The sequence below is a fragment of the Lepisosteus oculatus genome, chromosome 19, assembly GCF_040954835.1.
Source record: "Lepisosteus oculatus isolate fLepOcu1 chromosome 19, fLepOcu1.hap2, whole genome shotgun sequence".
NCBI lineage: Eukaryota > Metazoa > Chordata > Actinopteri > Semionotiformes > Lepisosteidae > Lepisosteus > Lepisosteus oculatus.
The window spans coordinates 1,884,952-1,910,137 of NC_090714.1; the positions used below are offsets into that span (position 1 = coordinate 1,884,952).

Here is a 25,186-nt window from a genome sequence, read left to right on the forward strand (position 1 = left end):
TTCCCACGATTGAAAAATACAGGGAAAGAAAAGATTCATAAACGCACGTACAGCAACTTATAAACAGAAAAGGAATCAAAGACAACAATTATAGTGGAAAAGGAGAAAAACTGAAAAAAACACAGAACAATATAATGATTCCACTAATCACTGTCAACCAAGAATCCACATTATGATAAATATTGTGTTACTTAATTTACATTGTTTCTTAAAATATATACAGTTTTCTCAGCAATTTAATTAAACTTGGGTCACAACAGCAGCGCTGTTGTATGTGAGTTCACTAGATGTCTGCTTTACTAAATCTTTCAACAAAACAAAATGGTAATAATGCAGTTTACTCCAAGGACAGGGCTAAACTGTTGATAAATACCAATGCTGTTTTTTTGTTTGTTCTAAAACAAGACCACAAAAACTGACTGAAAAGGTAAATTAAAACAGAAACCACTACACAATACCCCTGAACCTGCAAGGGTTCAGCTGCTTTGCTATTTTTGAAGTCATTTTTTGCAAAGAAATCTAATTTTGCTGAAAATCAAGCCTAACAACACTATAGAATCTAAAAGACTCTTTTTAGAAAGCTATAAGCAAATAGTTGTAAATACTGTACTTTGCAAATACTCGTCTGCTTATTTTAAGGTCTCAGCATTTTTTGAAAATGATTAAAAAGGCACACTGCAAGCACTTTTTGATGATTGGGCTACACAAAAAACATCAAGCACTAATGCGACTGTGGCATGTGTGTTAATTACTCCTAAACAAAAGGAGTTTAGAAAAGTATGTTTTAAAACAAAATGCGCACAAAAGGACACATCTCGGAAGTGTTATGTACAAGTAATTAGCCACTGTTCAATCCATTTGGCTTTTGCTTTAAAGTTAAGTAAAAAAAAATATTTGCTTTAAAGTTAAGAATGAAAAAATGCTCATTTTAAATTAAATTAAATCTTCAAAAAGAAATAACTGATCCAAAACGCAGTTCTTATACCCAGACGTGAGTGAGGGGGTTTTGGTACTTACTACTTGAGCCTGGAGTTTGTAAGCACCAGCTTCTTCCTGTGCCTTGGAAAGTTGGGCCTAAAAGAAAGTTTTAAAAAAAGGCAAAAATTGGTTAAAAAAAGAATGCTGAAAATCAGGAGAACAGTCCAATTAGGTAGCAGTGCCTCTGTGGTACAATAAAGCAAAGCATGATGTTTTCTAACTGTGAGTAACTGATCCTTTCGAAAGACTCACTGTTCTCTTCTTACTAGACAAGTCTCCAGCTGCTGATCATGCTAAAAAGTTCAAGTGACCCTCAAAGATAAGGCTGATAGGCAGGAAATGGCAAGACTGGCGAGCCATTACACAGTACCAACCTAAGGCAAGCAACCAAGACTAAGATACATTTTACACGAATCATAAAATATTTACAACAAGGAGCTGCATTATCATCATGTTCAATGAATAGCACTATGACACAGCCTGTAAATTTCCCATTTTAATTAAAAAACAAGCACTTCTGGAGAAAAAAAAAACGTAAAATCGAGCAGGTGCATTTCGAAAATGGTTTTAAAACGGGATATAAACAGTATTCACTTCTGCCATCAGCAACATTTCTAAAACAGCATTAGCATCTTACAGTACGACTTGAACTCTTTTAAACAAAAACAGAAACGGAAAGAGGAAACATATGGAGTTAGAACTTGACCTGCTTTGAAATGTTTAATTAGCCAATACAAATAAGAAAACTGATTTTAAGAGCCCAGTAGATGTATTGGGAAAAAAAAAACAGCTTAAACTAAGGTGCATCCATATGGTATAAAAATATAGAAATGAAGGGAAATAACAGATGCAGAATCTGCTGAACATTATCACATCTTAAAGCAGCGTTTACCTTTTAAGAGTAGATGCTTACAATATTTTTAGTCAATTACCAAGATGCAAAACATCTACACCTAGTATACAACACTAAAGTATCTAGTTCAGAAATGCAGCTCTAAAAGACACAGAGCAAAAAATGTCTCTCATGCACTTAAACAGAATATCGGAGAGGTTGCAAAGTGCAAACTGTTTATTCACCATGCTCACGATAAAAGATAAGTCGCTCACTTTTAAATTCTCTCCGAAAATGTTAGCATGTTGTGATATACATGCAAATACACACATCTACATGGAAAGTGAGCATCTGAACAGTCTATGAGACTAGACTTCCTCAAATCATCCTCAGACAAAATATTAAAACACTCGATCCTTTCTTGTAATGGTGTTAAACTGCTTTATAACCAATTATATTATGTACTTTTATAACGTTATCAAGTAGGCAATTGTCATTGAAGCAAATCATATTTCAGTAAGAGCCCTGAAAGCTTTTTTAATCTCCCCTACCACACTGCAGTTCAAGAGATAAACACGCATGTGAAAACGCAGCAGTACAAAATGTAGTCTGATTGACACTAATAGCTTGCAAAAGAAAAAAGCAACTTATTACACACATAAAATATAAATGTGGTGTATTAAATATTTAATAGTGTTTAAAATGTAAATATTTACTTCCCTAGAGCATATTTTATCATCCAAAGAAATAACCAACTGGAATGTGTCTTGATGTGACAAGAATATTTTCATTACACAAAGTTATATTTTGAGTTTTATTAAATTCCTACCCCTTTCAGAGCTCTTTTTATCCCCAAACTCTTATTTATAAAAATGACCATTAGTGAAACTGCTTTCAATCTCTTTTTATAACAAATCGCCATATAAAAAAGGTAGGACTGAAAGGAATGAATGTTTATTCAGGACTGGATATCTCAGGTTCTTGTATAATTACAATGAGGAGTGAAAACACTGCTGTAAAGGTTTAGCAAAATGGTCTATGGTGAAAAAAACTCAGAAACAACAAATGTAAAAAAAAGCTTTGTATCAAATTTAGCATCACATAAAGACAGTTAACTTTTAAGCTTTACTTTGGATTAAGAAATCAAACTTTCATTCAAAGTTGGCTTTCAGGAGACTTATCTTTAAAATAAGAGGGATGCAGGACTGCAAAGCTAGCCAGTCATACTGAAAGACAGATTCACTGTTTTTTAAATTCAGTTAGCATAGTGTACCATATCCAAATAATGAATGTTCACTGGAAAATGTACGCATGAATGATAATTTGCTGTGAACATCAAAAACACAATATTCCAGCAAAATCATTCGAAGCAATGTAGTACTTAGCGTATTCTCAACAGGTTAACTTACAACTAATCAATCATGCGGAAACACCCGACTCTCCATGTTCCGTGCCATCAGAAAACACAGCTTGATCGAGGTCTTTTAATGTCCACTTTCATTTCTGTATTTTAAGTTATCAACACAAAGAATGCACCCTGACATCTGATTAAAACAATGTCTACATTTATTTAGAGATTTCTGGGACAGGTACGGCAGGAGCTTCAGTGACCAAGACAGCTCAAAGTGCTGAGGATTCGTGAGCTACAGTGTCTAAGGTGGATTCAGCAGGAGGAGGGTAAGACACCATCTGCAGAGGGCAATCGTGAGTGAGTGAAAGCGTCTTCTCAGGCAACAGGAAATCCAAGCATTCATTCAAACTGTGAGGCAAAAAAGGTGAACAACTGTGAATCAACCATCTTCTAATTGCTTTATCCAATACAAGGTCACGGGGGAGCCGAACGGGCACAAAGCAGGATATACCCTGACTGGGATGGCAGTCCGTTACACAGACGCACTCTCACCTGGGTCAGTTTTCTCAGAAGCACATTGACATACAGTACTAGTGTGTCTTTGGACTGTGGGTGGAAGAAGCGAGGAAATCGCAACCGAGCGGGAACAGACAGATTAAGCAAAAACGGCACGTTGTCGATGCCACAGTGCAGAGTCGATGCCACAGTGAGAAGGCAAGGCCAGCATTCATTGCAACTTAACGATGTGGAGCGACTGTCTTCACTCCTTGTTGCAGCAGCGTTCTCCTGCCAGGAGGGGCGTCCTCTAGGATGTGTGGTCGTGTGATGGGCACGACGCCGATGTTACCACGACTGGTAACATCGTGGTTTTGATGTGCTAGATGCTAATCGCGCCTCTCCTTTATCCACGTACCCTGAATGCCGACAAAGATCCATGTGACAACGAGGTGGGCCGTGTTCGTTGTTGGTAATATCCCATGATTGTCTCAGTGACTGTCATCACAATGTCTGATCTCTGTAAGTGATTTTCTGTATGCTTTCCTTGCTTAAAACAAACTAGTACATTATCATTTACCTCTTCTAAATCCATTATAACCGCTCCTAAATGCAGGTTTAATTGACATGTTCTTCTAATCTGTCTCATATGATTTATAGTTATTAAAGTTCACATTAAAATTAAAATCTCTGAATTTAATGCAAGTTTTTTTTTCCAAGTAAATCGCTCATCTCCTGGATTAAACAACCTTGCCTTGGAGGTAAATTTTATCTACTTGCACAGAATGCTGGTTAACCATCAACACGAACATATACTGTACATGTACACACACAGTGCATCAAATGAACTTTTGTAGAATAAAATAAACTTTCAAAGACAGGTAATCAGGTGGGATTAAGGTGACAAATGCTGTCACTATGACCTACTGCATGTTTACAGTGCTCTTAAAACAATATATTAAAAGAAAAGGCTATTTATTTGATGGCTTAGTAGCTCTTATTAATCATACCCACAACTCTGCAAGAACAAAATCAGGTCATTAAGTCCTCTCCTTGAAAGAGGACAGGTCTTCTGATTGTGACAGTGGGAGACCAAAAAAAATTTTCTTTATTACCACAGACACCATGCCCAGTCATGCGAAAGCAACCTCATTCCTACAGAGAGCACATTTATGGACTACCTTTTAGGTCAGGCTACTCAACAAATGTCTGCTTTTCGGAGTTGTTTTCTCAAACCAACAAAATATTTAGCTGGTCCCATTACAACATTTATTGTTACAGGTTCTGTCTGTTTTTAATGCATTTGGCACTTACTTTAACCCTGGCACCTCAACATCAGAACTTTTATTTAAAAAGTCCAAAATAACTGTCCTCCATGCATCAAGTTGTTCTGTAAGTTGATATACTTAAGATGTGATGTGAATACCAGTAAAGACACGCAGACTAGCAATGAAATAATTTAGGTTCTTGAAATAAAACCGGTCAGCATTCCAACATTACCTCCATCTCCGAGTTGTGAGTTTGGACTTTCTGGAGCATCTCTTCGGCCTCCTTCACACGTTGGCTCAGCTGGGGGGAGTACTCGCTGGCCGTCAGCTCATTGTCATAGGACTCTAGGATAGCTCTTACCCCGTCTCGCTCCTGGACACAGGAAAGGAGCAGCTTCAGGGAAAGAACCAGACAAAGGAAAACAGCCATCTTCCCTCAGGGCAGCGCAGTGCCCAACATCTCCCATCCCTGCAACTCTGACGTTTCCCCATACACTGAGGGATTTCGTTATCAGTTAGGACAGCAAAAAAAATCATAAAACCCTTGCAATGCAAAACTACAAACGTGTTAACCCACAAACTTAAACGTATAGGAAGAGCCAGATGTTTTCTGCAAAGGCATCTGATAAGAGCGTAAGAAATGGTGTGCCTGCATCAGATATATGCTGTTTTTCTGAAGCTTTATCATCAATACAGGACAGATTTCTTTAAGATGGGACTCTCTGAAAAACTTCGAATCACCCGACAGCTAAATATGTTTTCATTTAAAAAATAATTAAAACCCGTGTATGAGGTACAGTGTTTGATTCATTTATAAAACTAATATTTCTAAAAAACACAAGTAAAAGGCTGATCAATGGGCATGCGGAAACAAGAGGAATTGTGTCTCTGAGAGAGAACGGGGAGCAGGCAGTATCCTAACACGAAAAGAGCCCTTAGACTGAGTAAGTACAGCAATGCATCAACGACACTTGATAACTTAGTTTTGTAGAAAAAGCCCCTCTTTATGAACAGCAGAATGGGCCAGTTATCTGATGAGACTGTTTTTGTTGTGCAGACTGACTTCAAAATCTGTATGAAATGTTGTTAGTTTCATATGTCCTACAACATTTTAAATTACCCTTAGAGAGGAAGGGAAGCTAACTCTGTCGTTTGTCTGTTATACAGTAATCTGGTTTCAAAACACTGCTCGTGTTTGGTAGGAGTTGTGGGATAAAGTGAAAGTTACTTACTGCAGGTTAAAGGTTATCCTTTGATATTCTGTCCCTGAACCACTGGAACTAGGTGATCAAGTTTTCACTGTAGTTATAACAGCTACATTAAGAATGGTTTCCAGTTGGATATACCTCAGGATGTGATTATGAGGCCTAGTGCATCATACCTAAGAGTAGGTATGAAGCAACAATTAGAATAAGCTCACTGGGGATCAGGAAGAGTCACGGTCATGTCTCAGGCAAAGAGAATATCTGCAATGATAATAAACAGTGTATATGTGCTCACACTAAATATCAATTTGGCATTTCAAATCAAGTAGTCAAATCGATTGAGGGAGTACTCCTCTCCAGAGATAATCTATTAACGTGATCCACAAGAAATCAATCATCTGTCTTTCAATCCTTTGTTAGCTGAGACTTCCTTCAAGTATCACTCAGAGCTGAGCTTCAGGATTAAATACAGATAACATTATAATCAAATATGGTGACACATTTGTGATACAAGAAATGTGTATGTGTTGATTTTGTGTGTTGACACAGGATGCTTTGCATGTAAAATACTACAAATTCAATTAACCTTTTAACTGAAAGGTTAGATTTAAGCCCATAGGAAAGCATGACTTTCAGTTAAATTACCAAATTTTGATTGATACATATTGTTTTCCCAATGGGATAATGCTTGAAAGAAACAGCAATCCTAAACTAACTGACTTCTCAGATAATAAAACCAGGCACTGATTAATGCTCTACAGGTGTTTGGATCAATTAACACACTTGTATCAAATTAAATATCTGAAGCTTTAAATAACATACAGTGGATAACTTTGGCAAGTACTTTAATTTGACTAGACTGGTAGCTGAACAATTGCTTCTAAATAATTACTGACAGATCCATCTTATGAATTAGGGTGATTCAAGAGATGCTGCATAAAATTATTTCTCTCATGCATCTTTTACGGAAGCAATCTGAGCTGTCCGACTGCATTCAGGGAGCCTCATTCCAGACAGCTTTTTGCAAAATGAGAATTTAAAGGCTCAGACTGACATTTAATGAATTCTAATTAACAGTTGAGGATAGAATTGGAATACCTGTGCTGTTTCCAAGCAGTCTAGAACATGCTGTAGGTGATCTGTGTTCTTCCCTCAGATTAAGTGTGTTACACTGTAATTCTGGCAACACTTTGTTATCATTAGTCTTTATATTTCTTCAACAGGGGATTTTACTTAACCATTGATCAGTCTCCTATTTACACAGACTTTCACCTTTTTTATATTCTACAACAGAGCAGAGCATTATCACACATATCAGCTATTGTACCTTCACTGAACACACTAATTATGAAAACAAACAGACTACAATATAAGTCTACTGCAACACGAGTGATTAATATGACATGATGTGCCCAGGCCACCCTAGAATTATTCTCCCTACTTTGCCAGAATCATTTCTATGAAAACAGCAACTACTATCCTGCATGAACAAATTCAGAAAACGCAACAATAAGCTGTTCTTGATACACTTGATACATCTTGATACACTTATGTAATGTCAAAATGTAAGTGTGAAGAGATGAGGATGAATACATTTAAAAAGAGCAGTCATTCCCATGGCAAAAGAAAATGCATGTGATGTTCAGCTTCACAGCTCTTCTTGCATGCAAAATGATACAAAAAGATGAGCAAAACGCTTCAGCTCATGTTTGAACATTTTCTTCTATATTTTATTCTGACAGTATACATAAATAGTATATCTAAGTAAATATCTAATTTTAAGTCAATTAAACAAAAAAACTTATCACCTTTCAGTCTTAAACAGAGAAGATCAATACAGCTTGCAGGATCATTATCTTACCAACACAGAAACAAAAGATAGAAATCAGTTACTGATTGAAGTTTAATGATCCATGGGAACAATTTTCTAAGCCTTAATTCCTAACCACTGCACAATTTGTGAAATCAATTTTTAATCAATTGTGTTTGATAATTATTCTGAAATCCATGCTCCTGGAAGAGATACAGATTAAGATATCTGAATTTATAGTCATCACTACTTTCATTTGAGATAAAACTGCCTTCAACATTACACAGGCAATTAAAAAAGGATTAGAAACCAACAAGTACATTAACATTCAGTTTATTTTCTGTGTGTTCAATAGTATTTAAATATGGATTAGAGCTTTGCTCTAATTTACTCTCTTTGGGGGAGGGTAAAAATAAGTAAAGCACATATATAGTACCGGTATTTAATTTTGCACTGGTATTTTAAATCTTCCTGACATTTACATTGTGCAGTTATCACACCAGACGTAAAGGTTTTAACACTATAAAGACCAAAATTATAATAAAAAGACTAGGATTTTCAATATGCTGCTGGTGATGAAAAAAAAACAGGAGACGGAAGAAATACTTACACCAAACTGGCACATTGCAAAGTGCTTCTTTTGAATTAAGAACACACAGGATCATCACATTCCAAGTCCTTTCTTTCAAAAGATGTAACAGGTACATCGATTTTCGCAATAACCCAAACCCTATTTCTAACCCTACTCCTAACATTGCCCTAATCCTATCCAAGGCTATGAACCTAAAGCACACTAAAAGGTTCACTTTGAAAATCGTTGTGAAAGCTTTGTCATTTTACTCACTCACATTTGGCATAAAGTATATTTGTTATGTGCTTCAGACAGAATCTGTTCAAACTGTTGCTATTCACTCTACATAGATTCCAAATCTTACTTCTCAGAATTTCTTCAATGTCCGATTTCCTGAAAATAAACTTTTGATGTTTGGTTTTAAACTGTATAGTTTTAATCTAAACAGCAAAGGAAACCATATTATGAGTAACCCTACAGTTTCCTTATGATATATATATATATTTATCATGCATAAAGATCTAGTTATTACACAGGTGAAATTTTGAAATCCCATACTGACTATCAAACCAGCTTGCTCAAAGTTGTGGAGAAAAAGATGGAACCCATTTTTACTGTCATCCTTTACTTTGTTAGTGCTTAAAACTTGGCTATGTTGTCTCCAGCCAAAATCTACTTCTGTTTAGAAATTCGAGACCAGGGACGGTATTATCAGAACAGCACTAAATGCCCTAATAAATTTAGTAAAGTGGTTGCACCGAAGCTAGTAATAAATTAAAGAAATCCAATATGTGTTAAGTAATACAAACTTTTCAGTCTGTGTGCAACTATAAGCTGTCACTTTTCTGCCTCTGCGTGCTTTATGATGCTTGCATAATGCACCACAGTACTTCAACATTGTTTAAAGCTGAAAGCTTTCATGATCAAAAGAATTTTACAATATAAAGTCTAGCACAATCTAATCAACACATTACATAGTTATCTAAGAAGCTACTTAAAAGCACCATGACACTTTTATCACTTTAGATTTTTTGCTGTTGTTTTAACAGTTGTCAGTTATACTATATTTGGAACCAGAGCTGGGAAAACAACATCCCAACACAGTTTTAATAGAGATTGTTTTTTATCACATTAAAGATCCAATCATTTCATAGATTCGGGCAAAATGCTGCACTGCTTTATTGAATGTTAAACCTGCTTGGCTTATCACAATGCAGACAACTGAGGATTAAAATGCCAAAATGCACTTTCTGAGCATGTGTATTGCACATATTGCAAAATACCTATGGAGAATATTTTCATTAATTAATTTAATGAGCCATTTGATTCCTCACCTTGGACAGAGGGCGTTAACTTTGTTAATATGAATTTGCAATGAGTTAAACTGTAACTTTTGTAGAAATATTGCTGAAAATAATATGCTACTGTAATGTTGCTGAGATTTTACACTACTGCAGCAATTTCATTGGTAAACCCAAAGCACACAATTTGCAGCTTAGTTTTTTGGGGGAAAAAAGCTCAACAAATGCTAAAGGCTAATTGCACTCTGAAAAAAAGAATAAAATAACAGTTCAGCTGAAGAATCCTCCAGCCAAAACATTGTTTTACTCTTTTTACCTTGGAATTAACCTCTGCTTAGTCATATCCAGCCTGCTATGCAGAGTGCTAAGACACATGAAAGACTGTCTAATTGAAAATGTTTTTCCACTGTTTCTCACAGTGTAATTGTGGAAACAAATGTGACTTTCACCTTCAAAGATTACAACTGTCATACTCAAGAAAAAATGAAAGAGACAAATGCTAACTATTTTATCAAAATCAAATATTTCTTATGGGGCATCCATGCCACATAAGAGAACTTTTATGTCCATACCTTTCAGGAATACTTTTGAGCTTTGTTTTTTATTTAAAATCCAAAACACTGAATGCAAATACTTGAAATTAATAATTACAGGACTGAAAAGTGTGCAAAGAAAGCAGAACCTTTTTAGCCCGGTGTCACATGGTTCCATATTTTCATATTTCCAGCCCTGCCATGTGCTTGAAGCCAGACGTAGAGCCAAAAAAACTCTATGGAGAACAGAAGTCTTTAAAAATAGATATATAAATTATGATATTAATTTATAAGATCAAAAACTAATATTCAAACCAAGTATCTTGTTTCTTACTTTTGTTTTAATTATGCTTGGTGCCACAAATTTACATTTCAATAGACCTAGAGGACAATCACTGTGCTTCATGACTTTCTATTGATAAAAATCATTCACCTCCAAACACTATTTCGCTTCAAACTCCACCAGCTTACAGGAAACAAAAGAAATATATTATCCAACGTTACCAAAGAACCTTTAACAGAGAAAGATTTTGCACAGGAAATCCAAATATTATTCCAATAATTCAAATTAATAAAATCCTGTGGTCTATCCATTTAATAGCTGTGTACCTGGTGCAAAAAAACTGCAGTGATCACAGCAGAATAATTTACATACAGTAATTAACTCAGTGCTCCTATTAAATAGAAAATAACTATATTGTGGATTCATTAAAATATTGACCATGTTTGCTTCTACTGAGGAAATTGCCAAGTAAGATAAGATCACTATATTGGCCGTATACAATTTCTTGCAGTAGGAATTTGTCTTTTCGCAGACCCCAGCTTGCTGTGCATGAGACACACAGGCGGAGAGAAGCTGGGGGTCAGAGCGCAGGGTCAGACATTTATATGGCGCCCCTGGAGCAGCTGGGGTTAAGAGCCTCGCCCGGGGGCCCAACGGAGTAGGATTCCTCTGCCGACCGCGGGATTCGAACCGGCAACCTTCCAGCCATCAGCCTGAAGTCAGAAGTAGGACCAAAAAAACTGTATGGAGAAACTCTCCATAAAAACTGTAAGTAGTTCCCTAAGTAGTTAAATAAGTCAGAGGAATGTTCTAGGAAGACTTCATTGATCTTACTGACATGGGTAGTTTTGCTTAATAAAGTAGGTTTTACAGTATGAAGGTTTATTACAAGAGTAATGATAATTTCATAGGAAATTTATCTGGATGTTTAGAGGTCTGGCAAACAATGGAATTTACTATTATGATCAACATATTAATTCAGATGTATATTTTATGAATCATGGATACAGTATTTGTTATTTACGGTATTGAAATACTAATGTGTTGAAGAAAAGGTCTAGAAGCCAGTTTCTCGTCAGTGGTATGATTCCCTGCTCAGTATCAACTAAGTGGCTGCATGATTCAAAGTTAAATTAGTTGTAATGCCTAGCAAAAGTATTTACCTACAGCAAAAAATCTAGTTTATGAATTGCAGGCATTTTCTGGATTATTCAAAACTGCAATTATGAATCTGAACACTATGATATATGCTCACCACTGAATGTCACATTAACTGGTAAAAAAGATATATAAAATTAAATTTTCTGATTTCTGTATTGGCCTTTATCAGCTGTGCAAATGGAATAATATCCCTTCTTGAAAAATTGCTCCAACTTTGCCCTGTTTGTTGATGATAGTTGATAGACCACAATCATAAGGCCTCACCATAAACTGTCTACTCAATTTAAATCAGAACACGGATTGAGCCATTCAAGGATATTTACTCTCCATTTCTGGCAATGTGGCTTTGGTGCTATAGAAATATGATTTTTCTTACTCCATTTATTTATTTCTCAATCGTGACGTGCTACCTCCATCTCGCTTGACAGTAACTTGATGCAACACTACCTTTACACTGAAATTCTGTTTTTGTCTTATCTAACTGTAAAAAAAAAATTCAGTTCATTGCATGGAAATGTTTTTAATAAAGGCTTCCTTCTTGTCAAGCCAGCGCTTATCACAGGCTGGGATAATTTTGATTTATGAGCTTATAACTCCCATCAAACTATTCTGTTTGCTTCACGGTGGTATCCCTAAGTAGTTACCTGCTTGCCTCATTCCTCAGTTTGGAAGTTTCTGGGTGGGATGAGGCACAATCCATTTCTAAAAGCTAGATTTCACTTTACTCAAAGGGATAAGTAACCTTCAAATGAACTCTACCACTTTATCCCCGATTTGTTTTGACAGCTGGCTGGTAGTCACGGTCAGCTGGTAATATGATATACTAAGAAGTCATCACTTTTACCATCTCAGTATTGAATAAAAAAAGATTTAAAATCGTTTGCAAGGCACTGTACATACTACCAGCAATTGTAGTGGTCTAGATTGTGCTAAAATGATAAAGTCCTATTTGAAAGGGTTATGACTGTAAACTCAGACAGCAATAAAATGTATATCTTTGCAGGGGCAGGAGTATTCATACAAATCACTCTACCTATGTTCAATTCTTCCAAACTGTGAACCAATATTGTAAAGAATATATTAAGTCAATGCTCTGCACCTGCCTAAGTATATTCTGGAAAATGTCATTTTTGGTGAAAAACCGGTATCAGATAATAAGTCATCAAGCACATACCATATTCATTTGTACTCTAGGATGAACGACCTCTGTTTCTTTGTATACACAGTATTTGTTCATTTCTTTAAATTAACGTCACTGCACGCAGGGATGATGGCTTCTGTGACTGCAATATTTCCACACAAATCCCCTGTGGGTGCAAGATCGGTCTAGCATCAGCACAGCTTGATTTCTCCTAAAAGATTTCTTCGATTCCATTCCCCTTTGGAACGGTTAAGGCAAACATTTGCATATTCTATTTGCATGCCAGAATTAGTCAATTAGCCTCTTTTTATTTTCAGTGTCCCTGACGCTACGCTAAGATGAATCACAATGCACTATAAACACTCTGAAAAAGACTGGGTATGTGACTGTTGTGGCATTAGCGTTCTGGAACTGCAAGGAGAGAAATGGATCAACGTTTTTTTTTAGAAAGCCAACTGGACTTTCACTGTCGAGCTGAATAGCTTGGAATTAAATCCGTATCTTGGGAACAGACTCTGATGAACTATGAAATTAAAACTGTGCAGTTGGGAGGAAGATTTATTTTGTGTTGCTGACAACTACATAGCGTAAACTATAAATCCCGTCACAATTTAGTGCTATAATGTTAAAAGGGTAATTTGCTGTGGAGAAATGTCTGCTGTATATTGTTGATTTTTTTTTCCCCAACTCAAATGGTAGACTTTAGCTGGTAAAGCTATAAAGTTTTATCTGGTACAGACAAGGTTCTCACCTAATCAAAAACTGCCTAGAACTCTACATGGGGAAAATAAATCAGCCCACACGGATACCTCTAGTATGACAGATTAACCAAAAAAAGTGTCAAAATAAATGGGAATTAAAAATAAATTAAGAAGTTGGACTAGATGCACTAGAGGCTAAAAAAGTTATTTTAAATTAAATAGTTTAAAAAGGGCCGCATGGTGGAACAGAGGTTAACACTGCTTGAAGAGCCGTTTTGTGTTTTCCTCCCACAGCTCAAAGACGTGTAGGTTGGCCTTGGTGTGTGTGTGTGTGCCCTGCGGTCCAGGGTGTGTCTTTCCTTGCACCTGTTGCTTGCCGGGTTAGGCTCCAGCTTATGGGTAAAGTCGTTCCGAAAAAAAGATGGACAGATTATTCTGAATAAACACAAACTTTGGCTTTCCAGAAAAAACTACACATTTTAGGAAACTAAAGTCATCTCTGTCCCTCAGGGTTCAGACCTTACCTTTTCATTTGTGCTGACATTAGGCAAGGTTATCAAAACAATATGGTGCCTACTTATGCCGATAATACTCAGATCTACCTGCATACATCACCGAGTCCTTACATTGCTCCTTGAACACTGATCGAATATCTTCAAGACATACAGTGGTGGATGCCGTAAAATTATCTCTAAACAAGGATAAGGCCAAGATGATTTGGTTCTCAACATCAAGGTTCAAAACTAGACTGTCTAAAATTTTGATTTTTTACTCTTCCCTATCTTTTGAATTAAATGTCCACGAAGCCTTCTTCCATTTACAAAATATATCCTGTTTGAGACCAATTCTCTCTCTTGATGCCAAGAAATGAGTTGTTGCTTTCGTCTCCCCAGGGCTAGACTACTACAATGCTCTGTCATATGGACCATCCAAGGCGTGACTTCAGAAACTATAGCTTGTCCAGATTAGAATTGTGACTAAATCTAAAAAATCCAAACCTATTTCTCCTCACTATGGCTCACTATGCTCTTCTTGGGCTAATGTAGGATACCCAATGTTCCAAGGATCCCATCATAGTTCAGGGGGACTGGGCCTCATCACTGGTAGCGCCTCATCTTTGGAATACTCTTCCTGATCATATTTAAAATGCACCCTCTCGCCTCCAATGCTAGTTGTTTTCAGTGGCCTTCAAATCTTACCCTAACTCTTTCTTTTAATATCATACTCACACAACATTTCTGTATTTTATTATTCTCTTTTCTCCCCGTTTACTGTACATTTTTTTATGTTTAATGTGCCTTGAAAATGTTCTGGATTGAAGGTGCTATATAAGAAAAATGCTGATGGATTGAACTACACATTCCAACACACTGGATGTGCACGACATTTCCAGGTTAGATTACACAGTCACAATCTCTCTAGTCAAACTAAAATTAGTCATGTTTTGCTAGAGTGTAGAACTTTTCACACATTTCCGTGAACAAGACTTCAAGAATCGGGAAACAAAGGCATGTGACTGTGCTGTCCCTGAAGGAAAATGGTTCGGTCACGGAGTTTTCTTCCACTGCACTCCCAACATGAAAAGCCATTTAAAAACGGTCAGTGAGGTTCACACTTTGTTTGTCTGAAGACCTTATCAACCACTAAACATATGCGGAGCACGCTGCTGCAAATTTTCAATTTAAGTTACATGTGTAAACTGCTTATGCTTTCGCATTATACAAGGTTTTCTAATAACCTGCAGTAAGCTGAAATGCATTTCATTTTATCACGCAGATGGAAAAAAAGCCCTAGAAAGGAATATTGCACATGTTCATTTTGACACACTTTAAATTGCTCATCCTATTATGCTTTACAATTCCCTATTATTATCATACACCCGTGCTGTCACCCTTCCCGTCTTCTTTAACACCGCTTCTACATTAGCATGTAAATAGCAAGTGGATCCCGGGGTCTGACAGGGAGGAACATCCCTTTAATTAACTCTAATCCGCTTTAAACCTGCAATGCAATCTGTTTCGACAGTCTGCTACATGCAGCTCCACAGCCACCCCCCATCTCAAACCAGACGGAAAAAATTCACAAGTTGAAAACTGACCACTTAAGCGGGAGTGCCGCAGAAGTCGGGGTCACAGCCGGGGTTCCTCCAGTCCTCGCAATACATGCCTCTATTTAGCTCGGGTCTGCGTTGCTGAGCAGGCTATCTGATATTCCGTTAGGCTGCACGCACGAGTGAAGTGTAAGGTGGAAACTAAAATAGCCGCACACAGGGAGTCTGCAGAACAACGGCCAGTTTCAGTGTAGTCAAAGTGACGGTTCGTCGAAGACAATAAATTCACATCATTCACTAAAAAATATGTCTGCTGTAGATTCTATACGCCTGCATACACTCCTTGGAACTCCCTTACAAGGTATTCCCTAGTGGGGGATAACTGTCTTGCACTTGAAGAGTCCAGTGCAGGATCCACATGTATACGTGCAGCTCCAGCGGTTTCCAACAAGAATGGGCGGCTCTGAGTTTTTCTGATGTTTCTGCTGCTCCCGCCATTCCACGTCCTGATGTTATACATGTTCAAAGTGCTGACATCCTTGCAGATAGGTCTTCTTTCCCTCTGGACTGGGCCAAGGCAATAATACTGGTGTTGACGCTGTGCTTCTCCATGTCAGCATTAAGGACAACCTCGAAGAGCTTCTGAAGCTCTCCTCTTGGGTGCACTCAACGACTGAGCCGGAACAAAGAGACCAAGAATCTGGAGATAGGTATCCACATGACACTGCCAACCCAATGAAGGTGACTGGACAAATGGATGCAAAGGCTGATGCATCTGTCTTAAGTTGTAGAAGTGAAAGCGAGTCATGCCAAACTTCAACAAGTCATTGGTTCTATAACTTCCCCTCTTTAGCCTGGAATAGTAAAGATTACCTGATGACCTGACCTGACCTGAAATCCTGAAACGGGCTGACAAAGTCCACACAGGAGACTCCTTCTCACTAAAAACAGAAAACTGGACATTTCTGTGGACAGAGGTTTGTAGGTCCAACTACCAGGATATATAGTTGAAGCTCACTCAGTGGAATCATTTAGGAATGGAAAAGAAAGAATTCTTAGAACATTAAGTTATTACATCCCATATGAACAACATGAAGTGAAAGGCTGCCCCCTATTTGTAAACTTTAATTTTTTCTGTATTCAAAGGATCTTCTGCAGGCAGTATTGAGAGCTCATCTCCGGCATCTTGAAGTGCCTTATGTAGCGGGAAGGATCATAATTACTTGCTAAACCACATGCATGGTTTTGGATCAGCAATCACCCTGCTTCCTCATGCAGCTAAAGGCTGCACATATCTTTGTTGACTACCGACTGTGAAAGATGGTCTCTGAGGCAAGGAAAATGCTCAACAGCCAACATTAGCCCTGCAGAACTCCAGTACTTGGCCTGTTAATCATCAGTGCTAACTTATGCTTTTCATCTGTTCACTTGTTCAGATTTTATCTGTTTCTGTATCCAGTCCTTTCAAAACTAATCCTACTTCGGGCATACCATTCCAAACAAATCAGCATACAGCACTCATCTATGCTAATATGTTGGTCAGTTGACATTCTCACTTGACGTTTTTAACAGGTGATCAAATGATGAAGAGAAGACATTTTCCTTCTGCAAAGGTTTAATTGGGTACATTCCACAGCAAAACAGCCGAACGACAGGAGCTCTGATGCACAGAAATTGGTAGGGAGCTATTGAATTCCATTCAATGGTTTAAGAGCTGAAAGCAAATTTAAAAGTGCACATCAAATACAAGATTTTGATAAATCGCCTTGTGATTAAGAAAAAAAAACACAGGGTAGGAAACCACTGCCTCAGAGCCATCCTTCTCAAGAGCCAGAGATCCTAGAGAGCTTGATAAACAGGTGTTAACACCTGTCCAGGTTTCGTCTACGACTTGGCAAAGGTGTCAGCTTCAAAAGAGAATGTATCAGGGTACAGTACATGCACGTTACAAAAAACTCAAACGATGCCACTCTATTTAATTATGACTGCACGTACTCCAGATATTCTGTCACATACCGGTACAAGTGTTTCGCTGTCCAAACCGCCACCATGGGCATCCTTCTCAGTGTCCCGTCAAGTTCATCCTATACCAAATCATCTCGGAGATGGGGAGTTAAAGGTTCAAGCAAGGGGATGTAGCAGCACTTCTGTTTCATAACCCTTTCTTCTGCTTTAAATAATTTAGGTTCTGTCTGGCTCTGTATTTATGGTCATTACCCCAGAAAAACAAAACTCTTAGCCCCCCCTGAGGATACTGACTGATGCCGGAGAGAGGAACACCATTATTCATTTAAAAATGTATCATCAATTTTAATGTCTCTTACGGGCATCAGCAAATCAACACCAGCATGTTTACACATTATTTAATATTGTAGCATTATCCACAGGATTGCAGACACAAGATCAGAATTTATTATTATTTAGCCTCTCGGATGCATCAGTTCTATAAGGCATTAATATACAGAGATATTTAAAATGACTTTCATTGAGTGCAACAAGCAAAGAACTGCCTAAGCATCTCCATTCACTAATCAAAATATGGCCTCTCCTCAGTGATATTAAAGGCACCCAAAAGTGTCATTGTTTTTGCTTGCGAAGCTCATTTCATCCAAAGGTCACTGAGGTTTGTTTTTCAAAACTGCTGCCTTAAGCTATTTAGGAGCAATTTTTGCCTTCCTGTGAAAGAAATTCATTCGAAGTTTATCTTAATAAAAATCTTGGAATTTAAGTAAGATAAAAGTCTCATTTGGCTTCCATTATTTTTGAACAAAATTGCTTTTAGGTCAATTCCACAAGTCCTTCAGAAGATAATATAATGGTGTTTCTGTAAGGTCTTGCTCCCAACGCCATTAAAATATAATTCTGATTATTTGAAATGAAAGGAGTCTATTACTACTAACTAAATCACTGTTAAACCCACTGAGACACTGTTTATGGAGCTTTTCATTTTACAAAGTTAAGTCATTTGTACTTCTACAGTTTTTAGTACTTAACACAGCAGTTAACACAGAAAAGCTTTATTTAAGTCTAAGACACACTTTATACATAAAAATGCATCTTCTATTTTAATGGCTAAGAGTTTTCCTGTATCGGTACAAATCCCATTAATATTTGTAGATAAAAAAGAAATAAAAAGTAACCAAACACACATTCCTCCACTGCATCAGCAGTAGGGCACATAGCACTTGGATACTGTATAAATAGATGCAAAGTTTTATTACCTGTACAAAAAAAAACAACAACAGGATATCCTTACACTAAAGGCAAGTAAATCTGAAAAAAATGGAACTAACCAAGTGGCTTCAAGGTCATCACACATATTAGAAGCATAATCTAAGAAAAGGCCCTATGCCAAAGTTTTTTCAGAGTATGCATTAATGTTACACATCCTCTCCTTCACAAAAAGACTCAAATAAAAGGCAATATCCATCACACAGAAGATTCTGGCCATTAACTTCTGGAGCAGCGGTTCTATAGTCTGATGAAAAGGAAAAATCAGTCCTAAAGAAGAACTCTTTCTCATCTGCCAGATTTATCATGCGTTCATAATGTGTACTGATGGCTGAGGATAAACTTTCAGAGTGTCTGCAAACACTCCCCGTCATATTTTCAAGTGGATAGCAAAACAAATCACTTTCAGCCTAAAGTGAATCACACCATATTCTTGACTCCAGAGTCCGATTCTCCTTCATGTGTTTTACACATCACACGATAACATCAGTGCTTCCATTTGGGCACAATAAAACAATTGATGCACAGCTGCATAGCTGCACAAGGCCATACATTAACTGGAAAGCAAATTGTGAATATTAAGTTTTTAACGTAACACGCTCTCTAGATGCACCAGTTACAAATCGGACAATGTATCTCGCTAAAACAATTCTAGAAAAGTTATGATGTAATCATATTAGCATGACAGATTAAAATCATTGCATTCACGTAAATAAAAGCATAAAGAAAGGACGATACGCCTTCCACGGAACCAAGGCATGAGCCCAGACCAAATCAAACAGAAATCAATTCGATCTAAAAGCTACTATGGCCTTATAATAAATACACTCAATTGAAAACTGGCTGGATTGAAAATGTCATGTCTGATGGTCATAAAGCAACTTTCAGGTGACAGGGAGATGACAGCACCGAATTTCAAAGAAAGTGGAGGTCTGAAAAGGCTAAAAAGTATTTTTTATCGTGAAAGCTGTTCCAGTGGCACTTTAATTGAGAATCTGAGATCCAGTGGCTGTAAAACAAAGTTTTCTATTTTTACACACATGCAGTATACAGAGAGATATTCAGTACTGGCACCATCCTGCCAACTGAAATGCAAGCATCTCCGGAACTTCATGCTGCACATACCTCATACATATCTTTTATTTAAAAGAACGGGTGAGCAAAACCTAACAAAGGAAATGACTGATATTAAGGGGTTTAATTTAAGCCACAGCTAATTTAAATCAAAATGCAGTCTAGTACAACAACAAACTCCCAAAGTTAATACATCCCCTTAGACCATGACTAACAAAACTCATAGTGAATCAGCAAATACATCAATCAAGGAATAATCAAAGGGGTCTACGAAAGACAATAGGTCAGAGGACGGAACAAGATAGATACAATATAAGACGAAACAGCACATGAGACAACACACCGCATGTGCACTTCATAAACTGAAACATTCTTCAATACTATTTCAGGGCTGATTCTGAAAGATTGGTCACAGACACATTCAAGGACAATTGCAATCGTTTACAAGAAATTTAAGAGCTTGTGATAATTCTCCAAGTCAAAAGTTGGTCAACAACAACCAGCAGTACAAAAAACCCTAGAATTTACCTTATTTAACTTGTTAACCCACGCATTGTAATTTTCAACAGCATGTGACTTCTAATCTATGCATTAAATTATCTATAAGTAAAAAGCAAAATACCAGTGTATTTCCTTTTTTATGTGTATGAATGGGCAACTGGATTCTTAGTCACCCCTGCTGAGTCTGTTCAGATTGAGTCTCTTAACTCTTATCACAAAGTGGGTTGCACAAGGTTGTCAAAAAGAGCTAGACTATATTCATATTCCTATAGTCTCACAAATAAGAGACCACTGGAACAATAAACACAGTTTTGTTTGCAAATCAGCAATGCAAACCTTAGCTTAAGAAACACTGAATGAAACAATGCCCCAGCACTTAAAATCACATTAAACTGCCGTTACCCGGAACTCTGCATTCGCACACTGGAACAGAATGACAATATCACAGAATCGACACCGCATTATAACTCTCACCGTTGCTTTATTAGAATGTGAGCACTATTTTACTATTTAAATACTGTTCAGAGAAAGCTACACTGCACTTACAGCATGGGGTGTATGCATATGTTATTACCAACTGGAATGGCATTCAAATTCAAGTAATGAAAAACAATTACATTTAGCAGTCTGAAGGTTAAAAACTGAATGCAGTAACTCTTTCAAAATCACCTCACGGTGGTTTCCCTAACCTGTTTCCTTCTTGCCTGATTGCTTTATGGGATTGCCTAATTTAGGCTTCAAATGCTGGGTGCCTTCCATTTCTTAATGATGGACATCACCATGCTCAAAAAGATATGAAGCATGATGGTATAAAAATGAAGTATACCCTTCTCCTGATCTGTGTCTTTAAACAAGCTAATCCCAGAGTTGCTCTGACAGTTCCCTGGTTTTCATGGATGGATCTTTGCTTGAAATTCACTACCTAACTGAGAAACCTTGTTGAGACACGTATACTCGTTCAGCAATCACCTGAACCACTAATATTGCATACAGAGGTCAATTAATGGCTTATTTAGGTCATTTTCACCACTGAATTCATTTAAACCTAAAATAATTCCACCACAGCAAAAGGTTTAAATACTTCTGCAATCATGATTTTTACTTTATTGTTTTTTTTTTCATTTTTGGCTTTGAAGTTTGTGCACATAATAAATATTAACCACGACTTCCAAGCATCCAGACTGGAAGCTTTAGAACCACAAAATGAAAGTGCAGGTGTCTGCTTACGTGCAAGGCACTACATTTCAAGACACTTTAATCATTGGACTTTTAAGGAAATGTGATATTAGCAGAAATTGCCAAACTTTTCTTGTTTTACAGCGAGAATATGTTTGAATTTTCCACTGTTAAACCCGAAGCTTCTGAAGGTTTACAAGTACAAAGTATTTTTTAAACCCGTACTTTGCTTTTGACTGCTTGTCACACGAAACAGGAGACTGCACAGCGAACTGAAGTCTTGTTTTTCAAGCCACTCAGCAGGTAGAGCATAAGCTACTCAGTAATGCTTCCTGTGTTACATGGTCTGTGGCTTAACCCTGCCTGTGCCACCATTTACAGCCAGCAGGTAGCTGGGCTCCCACTGCCATCAGTTCTTCGCCTCTCTGCTTGAAATTATCTCCCGTGATTGTTACGTCTTGTATGTCATGATAGTCTCGGTGTGGGTTAGAGTTCCGACAGCAATAGTCCTTTCATTTTTGATCAAGAAAATATGAACTGAGCTTCTGACCAGCAGAGGTTAATGTGATTAAGTGACATAGAGCCGAACCTTCCTGGGATGTTTCGTCTCAGAAATACGCATATGCTTAATTAGGAAAGAGTGAGTGTAAGACGAAAGTCAGAGGGTAAAGATGTGTAATTGTTTTTGTTTTGTGTATAATTAGACCCTTTGACAACTTTACAGCTACTTGCTCACTGCAAGAGGAGTTAATTGTGCATAATAATAAGCACACTGCTATTGCAATCAAGACTTTTTCAGCAAGGGGTACAAATAATGGCACTGCTCATTGGGGGGTTCAAACATAAACGCATAAAGCAAAATAAGCCGCCGCAGCATTACTGATCGGAAAATGCACAGGCCAAGTGTTAAACTAAGTTTCATATGAATTATCAGTTTGGAAAACAAAAGTTTTTGCTTCCTGCAGATTTCCCTTTTGAATATGTTGCTTATTGTGGCGAAGGATCTACGCCCGTGGCTGGAAGGTTACCGGTTCGTATCTCGTGGCCGGCAGAGGAATCCTACTCCGTTGGGCCCCTGAGCAAGCAAACCCCAACTGCTCCAGGGGCGCCGCATAGATGCCTGACCCTGCTCTCTGACCCAGAGCTTCTCTCCCTGGCTGTGTGCCTGTTTGTCTCATGGAGAGCAAGCTGGGGAATGTGAAAACACAAATTCCTAATACAAGAAATTGTATATGGACAATAAAGTGATCTCTCTCTTATTAAAAAAATACTGCACGCAATAGTTAAAATTACTGAAAGGTGATGCAAGGCCATGTCTTTTCCAGCTCACTGTACTCTTTGTCACAGAGACCCCCCAAAAATCTTTCTGGCCCACAGCTGTCAAGTTTGAGGGTAATGTATAAACTGAAAGAGAAAATTTTCATTTAAGATATGACCCTTCACACAAAACCTCTGAAATTACAAAAATCGTAAGACCTACAGCACGAAACAAATCATCATGTCTGCTGTTTGGATGCGATGGTACAACAGTTACAGCCTTCCTTTTGGGTCTTGTTTTGACAAATGGACTCCAGAAATTTGACTGGTACAGCTGCATCTTCAGACAATCCAGATCCCCACTGTAACACGTGTTTCACAGTGAAGAGATCATGTGATTTGGATGAATCCTGTACATTTTTGGAAGCCAGTGTACCAAAGAAGGGACAAACAAGCACAAAGCAACCAACAAACAAAACAGTGCTTAATTTACAGAAGCCTTAAGAAAACGTCAGTGAAACTGAAACATACTCTAAGCTTTCAAAATCACATCTTTGCAAAAACTGAAACTGAAGTTACAATCTGTATATTTGTTATTTTTCCAATAATACAAATTGCTTCATTTAGCTAATTTGTGCTTTACACTGCTATAAACCTATATAAACCTTGTACTTTACAATTAAAACTGAACAGACAGTTGCAAACCCTTACTTTATCTCTGAAAGAAGTATTCGGGCAGCCAAATCTGAAATTATATCTTCACATAGAATCCAACCCTGATTTAAGTGGTGATAGTACTATAGAGCCAGGTTTCCATGACAACCAGGAGACTTTTCAGGCTCATCTCACTTCTCCAAAAAATTCTGAATGTACCGTATTATGCAATGTGTGCTTGAAGGTTTATTTTATCAACTATTCAAAACATCATGAATACCATATTGATCGGGCATTGAACTGAGATTAAAAGGAAGCTGAGGGTGTGTATGGCAATGCTTGCTCAAAACGTTTCAACAGGATCTGTCTCAACAAAAACATCAAAATCCTCTCCAACGGAGTAGATTGTCTTTCCAATCGTTGCGACGTTCTTGGTGTTAAAAATTCGGTTTAAGAGAAAAGATCTATTAATTTAATTCTTTTATAGCAGCCTTGCAAAGAAAAACCTTGGGAGATGATCAGACTGCGGTGATTTATGGCAACACGTTGGAGACTCCTCATAGTTCCCATGAGAAGCTGCATCACTCTTCTAAATCGAACAACCTCGGAGATGAGCTGCACTTGTGATATGATATGGCATCTCATCTGGCACTATTAATCCATCCTCTGTCCCTCTGTCCCCTCAGACGAACTTCTCTTTAGACAAATGTGCCAGGAGTGACCTCTGCCTTGTGACCTGATCTCACTGCTCAAATCTACATATTAGAAGGTCTGCTCTAGAGTAAAGAATGGGCACGATGCATATCTGTCGCACCATTAAAGAAGCTGTTTTTAGGACTTGGGCAAGGAATTAATTACTTGAATATCTCCAACAGCACATATAGTACTGAACATGTTCAAGTAGGGAGCTGCGTCAGCATGTGTAGGCTGCAAAGGAACAGGTAAAGGTTTATTCCATGCTGATAAGAAAAGAAAAGAGACACGGAGTTTCGGCCGTGGAGCCTTCTTCAAATTCTCTGTTTATTTTGTCAGTGTCTTTGAGGATCCCTACTGCTTAAACTAGCCCCTCTCGAAGACAGGTTAGGTCTCCACAACTGAAGAAGGCTCCACAGCCGAAATGCTGTCTCTCTTTTCTTTTCAGCGCGGGACAAACCTGGAGCTGAGGCTGTTTAAGGGCCAGCTCGGGCCTCTCCTGTACCTTGGTGAGTAGTAAGACGCGCTTCTGGAGTCGCCGAACCAGCGCGTCCTGCTGCTCACGTCTCTTCTGCTCTTCCAGGAGCTTGGCCCGCAGCTGCAACAGCTCGTTCTGGAGCTCCAGGCGGACCTTCTCCAGAGCCCGAGCACTGCAACAACAACAGCAACCCATGCTTACTGTCCAGCAAAGAACATGCCACCTCCAGATACTGAGATCAAAGGTTCAAATATAGATGCAAACAACATATTCCAGTTTTCTTCCTCTAATTTACTGCACATAAGTACTCTACCTACCTTACCTCTAGAAGCCTTCAATTTGAGGATTCAGGTTTTACATTAAAACAAAGATGAAAAATTCCACAAAATGGGACGCCAAAGGGTCTGAATCATTTACTGGACACCATGTGGGTAATCCTTTC

The 25,186-nt window shown here is 37.8% G+C and overlaps 1 protein-coding gene across 2 annotated transcripts in view; it reads right to left on the minus strand.

The window, feature by feature from the left end:
• The window catches only part of mad1l1 (mitotic arrest deficient 1 like 1), a 279,399-nt gene that overhangs the window by 192,879 nt on the left and 61,334 nt on the right, over nucleotides 1–25,186 (minus strand). The window contains exons 11-13 of one of the 2 annotated variants that reach the window (XM_006636986.3): nucleotides 24,772–24,916; nucleotides 5,157–5,297; nucleotides 1,018–1,074 (exon numbers count right to left, since the gene is read on the minus strand). In XM_006636986.3, coding sequence (XP_006637049.1) covers nucleotides 1,018–1,074; nucleotides 5,157–5,297; nucleotides 24,772–24,916 — 343 coding nt within the window. Of the gene's footprint in view, nucleotides 1–1,017; nucleotides 1,075–5,156; nucleotides 5,298–24,726; nucleotides 24,917–25,186 lie in introns of both variants that reach the window. The other variant, XM_015359763.2, reaches the window with a different exon arrangement.